The 6,709-nt window shown below is 44.6% G+C and overlaps 1 protein-coding gene across 1 annotated transcript; it reads left to right on the forward strand.

Annotated features, from left to right (window-relative positions):
* The first annotated feature begins 4,953 nt into the window (after positions 1-4,953).
* LOC122100990 (PRAME family member 12-like) lies at positions 4,954-6,432 on the forward strand. Its single transcript, XM_042671367.1, has one exon. It carries the CDS (start codon positions 4,954-4,956, stop codon positions 6,430-6,432), a length of 1,479 nt encoding a protein of 492 aa, XP_042527301.1.
* The last annotated feature ends 277 nt before the right edge of the window (positions 6,433-6,709 follow it).

The raw sequence follows: 6,709 nt of genomic DNA on the forward strand, positions 1-6,709 counted from the left end.
CTTGATGGATGAGATGTGGATCAGAAGTGGACCAGTTGTGAGGGGCTCTCTGCCACCCAGCACGGCCAGGCACCCACTGCAGACTCCAGAGCACTCTGCTCTTTTCTGGACCCTGGGCATCTTTATAATCCAACCCCACCCTCAGCACTGCAGATCCACCAATCAGAGAACAGCCTCTGATGGGATTTCTGAGACACACCCAGCACACCTGGAAAGGTGCCAGCTTCGAGATTAATTCAAACTGGGATTCCGGGACAAAACCGATGGCATTATAGACCGGACCCACTCAGTCAAGCTTCTCTTTCAAAGCTGAAATAAAATGGACACAGAGACTTCCCTCCCTTATATCTTGTTCCCTCCAGACATTCCCACCGATGTTACTCTGCCCTGAGCCAGCAAAAGGCTCAAAGAAAATCTCTCAGTCCAACCTTATAGCATTCACAATGAGTTTAATTTCCTTATTTCTTTCCCTCCTTCCCTCCTTCCTTCTTTTTATTCTGTCTTCTTCCCTTTTTTCTTTCTTTCCTTTCCATCCTCCTTTCTTCACTTCCTTCCTTCCTTCCTTCCTTCCTGTCTGCCTTCTCTTATGTTACCCTCCCTCCTTCTTCCCTCCCTCCCTCTCTCTCCTCTCTCTCTCTTCTTTCTCTGTCTCCCCCCCTCCCTCCCTGTCTCTCTCCTTATATGAAGGTACTCAGGTCCTCTTGTTTTGACTTGGCTTTTTCCCTCAGGGCTGATGGCCTACCACTCAAGCCACAGCTCCACTTCTGTTTCTTGGTGGGTTTACTGGAGACAAGAGTCCCTTGGACTCATCTGTGTTGCTGGCATTGAATCATGAACTCAGAGTTCAGCCTCCTGAGTGCATATGACTACAGGTGTGATACACTGGACAGCAGCAGCTAATTTTCTTTTGAGTGACAAGACAAAGAGGCCCTCTCTCTAAGATTTAAACAGATAATCACAACTGGCACAAAAAAACCTGAAACAAGCCAGCATCAAGGTTCAACACACATACATCTAATTTTGCTGAAAAGATGTTGTGTAGGGGAATTGCCATCAAATACTGAATGCTCCCTCATGAGAACATTAAATCTATTTCTTAAGCTCCTGTGTACTCTTGGATGAGAATTCTCAGTAGTTAAACTGTAGTCACTGCGATTTGATGAAACATGACTTGAGAATAAGAAATATTCACCTCCTCTTCACCTAGCACACCAAAAAGAAGGAAGGCAGGAAGGAAAGAAAGGAGAAGAGGGGTGTGGGAGAGAGGGAGGGAGGGAGGGAGGGAGGGAGGGAAGAAGGAAGGAAGGAAGGAAGTTAGGGAGGGATGAAGGGAGGGAAACAGAGAGGGAGGGAGAGGGAGGGAGGGAGGGAGAGAGGGAAGGACAGAAAAAGAAAGAATATTGACTTACACAGGACTTTGGTGGTTCACACCTTTAATTCTCCTAGTCAGGAAGACTAGATGTCAGGATGGCAGTTCAAAGCCAGTCTGACCAGAAAGTCGTTGAGAAGCTTTCTGTTAACCTTTAAATTTAATTGTGAAGATGATATACAGAAGGATTACAATTTGAGTACATTTCCTTTAAAATGGTGTCCTTCATTCCTTCCACTTTTTCCCCATCCCACTGACCTCCCCTCCAAAGTGTAAAGTTCATTTCCCACCATTTCCATGATTCCCCATCCTCTCCCAAATGAAATAAATGTGCATACAAGACAAAGGCACAGAAATAAAAAACATTGAAAAGAGGCAAAAAAGAAAGAAAAATGAAATAAAAGGAACAGAGAGTGCAATAAAATCGGGCTAGCTTCCATTTCTTAGAGTTCATTTTGATTAGCATCATTTTATATGATCCCATCATGCAAATTGAACCCTTGTGATCCTTTTCTAAGCATATCCTCTGTTCTTCTCACTGTGTGAGTATTTACAAGGCTGTTTGATTAATCATGTCCAAGTCTTTTACTATCCTTTGGATTTACCATAGATTTATAGCCACATTTGAATGATAACAAATGAGGGAAACCATACATTCTGTTTCTTTGGGTCTGGCTTACTTTACTTAGTGTAATTTTCTCAAAGTCTTCCATTTCCACATGAGTAGGGAAATATCATTCTTTCTGATGGAAGCATAAAGTTCCATGGGATATATATACCAAATTTTCCTCATTCATTTATCCACTGAGGGGCAACTGGGTTGGCTCCATATCTTAGCTAGGGTATCAATGCCGCAGAGACCAGGGTTGTGCTGTTTTAATGTGGCCTGGTTTGGGCCATTTGCATAAGAATGAAGTTTAATGGATGGTTAGTTGGGGAACCTCCATACTGCCTTCCGTAGTAGTTACACAAGTCTACATTCCCCACCAACATTTATAGTATTGTTCCCTTTTGGCTATATCCTCAATATCATCTGTTATTGTTAGGGATTTTTGGATTTTTTTTTTGTTTTTTGATAATAGCCCTTCTAATTGGGATGAGGTAGAATCTCAAAGTTGATTTGATTTGTATTCCTTTCATGGCTAGGGATGTGGAGCACCTCTTCATGTGTCTATGGGCCATTCATGTTTCTTTTATATAGAAATCGCTCTTTAAATCTCTAGCTGGCTAGTCGTTTCTTTGAGGTTTTGTTTTTGGTAGGTTTAATTTGTTTAGCTGTACTTACATTTTAGATAGGAGGCACTTGTCAGATGAAATGCAAGTAAAGATTTTATACCATTCTGTGGGCTATTTGTCTTGCTACTGTGTCCTTTGCCGTGCAGAAGCTCTTCAGTTTTTTCAGTTCCATTCATCTAGTTATTATTTAACTTGTGGTGATTCTGGATCTTTATTTAGGAAGTTTTGGCCTATGCCAAGGAGCCTTCCTGCTTCTCCTATCCCTTCCAGTAATATTTCCAGGGGGTCTGGTGTTCCATTGACGTCTTTGATCTAATGGGAACTGACTCTTGTGTGATGTGTTATGGAAGGATCTAACTTCAGTTTTCTGCATGTGGATAGCCAATACTGCCAGCACTATTTGTGGCACAGGCTGTCTATCTTCCATCCTGTGTTTCTACTTCCATTCTGATCTTTTCAATGAACCACTTCTTCTGCAACAATATATTATTCAGTCTCCATGAGTTATAGAGATTTTATGATGACTGGTTGGTGTGTGAGTGTGTTTGTGTGTGTGTGTGTGTGTGTGTGTGTGTGTGTGTGTGTATGTGTGGTCAATAATGGTGGGCTGAACTCTGTGCCTGGGCGCCATCCCTCACCTCTTCAGCTTAAGGCTAGCACCCTACCACTTGAGCCACAGAGCTACTTATGGCTTTTTTCTGCTTATCTGGTGCTGAGGAATGGAACCCAGGGCCTCATGCATGCAAGGTAAGTGCTCTACCACTGAGCTACCTTCCCAGCCCATGATGACTGTTTATATTGAACTATAATAATACAGCATGTGGCCTGACAGAATGCTGGGAATAATTTTATTATTTCAGAACTTGTGCAGATTTTCCGCACAGACTTACATGTTATTTGTTTTGGAAAATATTCCATGTGCTTCTCAGAAAAATATGTATTCTGATGATGCCTGGTCAAATATTCTAGGTGTCTGTGAAGTCTAGTCAGTCAATGCAGATATTTAGGGGATTCAGTTCTGAGGTTTTTCTGTTACACTTTATGGGTTCATTTATTCAGTGCAACAGTGGTGTGTTAAAATCACCAACAATTACTATTTTTGATTCTATGGGTTTTTTTAGGTCCTGTAGTTTTAGTTTGATGAAGTTGGGTGCTCTGGTATTGGTGAATAGATATTTAGAATTGTTAGAAACTTCTAGAAGAGATCCCTTTATTAGTTTGTATGCCCTTTGTCTCTTCTAATTTTAAATTGAAATCTATTTTTTCTGATATTATTATTGCTACTCCATCCTGTTTATGGGAGCAATTTTCTTGAAAAGATTTATTCAAAATGCAAACATTCAAAATGTTTGTTTTTCTTGGCAAGATGTGTCTTGCACATGGATAGATCTTGCTCTTTTATCCTACTAGTGAATCTATGTCATTGAATTAAAGAGTTAAGTCTGTTAACATTGAGAGTGAGGACTGAGAAGTGTTTGGTAATCCTGCCATGTTATCCATCTTTTTTAGGGACTCTGCCTTGACATTTCTCACTATATTTCTCTGGTTTTCTGATAAACAGCCATATCTCTGCCATGACTTAGATTCCTATCTTCAATAAACTCCACAGAAAAAAGAGGAAAGTACTGTTGTGGTTCAAATGTTGGAGCAAAAGCATTGAGGAAAAGAAGCTCAAGGATACTGGCCAGGCCCTCAATTCAAGTTGTGAGATGAACAATAAAAAAAAGACAGAAAGGAACGAACGAACGAATGAACGAACAAATGAATGAATGAAGGAACGAAGGAAGGAACAAAGGAAGGAAGGAAAGAAAGAATGAAAAAAAAGGAAGGAAGGAAGGAAGGAAGGGAGGGAGGGAAATGATTTTCTAGAGAAGTGTTTGTGCATGCTATAAGATTGGGCTGGCTGATATTCTTGGAACTTTTGCAGGCTCAAGGCAGTGGAATATCGTGGAAATTTCTCAAATGGATAAAAAATAAGCACAGGAAATGTGTGTGTGTGTGTGTGTGTGTGTGTGTGTGTGTGTGTGTGTGTGTGTGTTACACATTTGAAATGGAAGCTGGGCCCAGTGAGTCCTGCCAATAATCCTATCAGTCTGGTTACAATCTCTGTTTCAAGTAATCTAAACCATTAGACCCAGCCAAGGTGTGGTGGGTGTTACTCAGAAATCCCATCAGAATCTGCTCTCCCATTGGTAGATACACAGAAGGGAGGATGGGACTGGGGTATAAAGATGCCAAAGGACAAAAAAAGAGCAGAAGCTTGGAGTCTGCCTTGAGTGCCTGGCCCTGCTGGGATTCAGAGAATCCTGCACACCTGGTCCACATCTGTTCCACTTCTGGCTGTGAAGATGAGCCGCAGGACCCCACCCTCGCTCCAGTATCTGGCCATGCAGAGCCTGCTGAGCAACCAGGCCCTGGCCATCTCTGCCCTGGAGGATCTACCGGTGTTGCTGTTCCCTTCGCTGTTCGTGGAGGTCTATGCCAGGGCCCACACAGAGATGCTGAAGGCCCTGGTGCAGGCCTGGCCCTTCTCCTGCCTACCCCTGGGTGACCTAGCAGAGTCTCCAGACCTAGAAACCTTGAATGCTGTCCTGGCTGGTCTCGACCTTCTACTTGCCAAGAAGGAGCGCCCCAGTCGGTGGAAACTGCAAGTCCTCGACCTGCGGAATGAGCACCCAAAGATCTGGATGCAGGGCTACCCTTCAATGGCCCGAATCTCTTATCCAGATGTCCTGACTGACAGGCCAACAGAGAACTGTGGTTCAATGATGACTGAAGAGCAGCCCTTGATTTTACTCATGGACCTGACCATCAAACATGGCACCCAGGATGCTCTCCAAGGCCACCTGCTCCAGTGGGTCAGGGAGAGGCGAGAACGAGTCCAGCTGTGCTCCAGGAAGCTGCAGATTCTCTCTGGCTCCATCTCTGAAATCCAGAAGGCTCTGCGTGTGGTGAGGCTGGACTCCATCCAGGAGCTAAAGGTGCATAAATTCTGGCATCGAGAAACCATGAACAAAGTTGCCCCTTACCTAAGTCAGATGAAGAACCTTCGCATCCTCCAATTGTCCAGGGTGAGAGTGAACATCACTTGCAGACACAAGAATTTCTCATATTCCTACAAATATGCTGTACATCTGGGACAGCTGCAGCATCTGCAGGAGCTGTATGTGCATGACGTCTTCTTCCTTTATGGACGGCTGCCCACCATCCTCAGGAACCTCACCCTTTTGAAGACCTTGTCTCTGAGTTTGTGTCCACTGAAGGAGGCTGACTTGTGGTTCCTGTCCCAGTGGCCCTGCTCCAGGCAGCTCAAGCACCTGCGTCTGAGGAGTTTGCCCCTGGACAACTTCAGTCCTGAGCCCCTGAGAGTCCTACTGGAGCACGCGGCCGGCACCCTGGAGACCCTGGCCCTGGAGGACTGTGCCATCACGGATCCCCAGCTCTTGGGCATGCTGCCCGCCCTGAGCCAGTGCTCCCAGCTCAGCTTCTTCAGTTTCTATGGAAACCACATCTCCATTTCTGTCCTGCAGAGCCTCCTGAGCCACACAGCCAGACTGGACTGTTTGAGACAAGGGATCTATCCTGCCCCTCTGGAGTGCTACCCCCGTCATGAACGGTGGGTAGGGGACTTTGAACCTGAGAGATTTGCCCAGGTTCAGACTCGGTTGGAGCAGTCATTGAGAGACATGGGGACTACTCAGAAGGTCCAGATCTGTATCGATTTCTGTCATCATCACAAATACTGGACCTTTTACACCCTGGGGCCTGATGGCTACTGGGTGGTCACCGTCAAGAATCTTCCTCACCTTTCTACTCTGCCTCTGTAGTCAGGAGCCTCTCCTGGGCTCTCATCTGAGCACTCCAAAATGAAAGTTGGGGTTGGGATTGTGGCTCAGTGGTAGAGCCCTCGCCTGGCTTGCACAAAGCCCTTGTTTGATTCATCAGTACCACATACACAGAAAAAGCGGGAAGTGGCACTGTTGTGCAAGTGGCAGAGTATTAACCTTAAGAAAAGAAGCTCAGAGACAGTGTCCAGGTCCTTATTTAAAGTCATTGGACTGGAAAAAAGTTAAGAAATAAAAGACAAAATGAAAGATCTGACAT

Source organism: Dipodomys spectabilis, unplaced genomic scaffold (genome assembly GCF_019054845.1).
Source record: "Dipodomys spectabilis isolate Male_0828 unplaced genomic scaffold, ASM1905484v1 ptg000613l, whole genome shotgun sequence".
Classification (NCBI taxonomy): Eukaryota; Metazoa; Chordata; class Mammalia; order Rodentia; family Heteromyidae; genus Dipodomys; species Dipodomys spectabilis.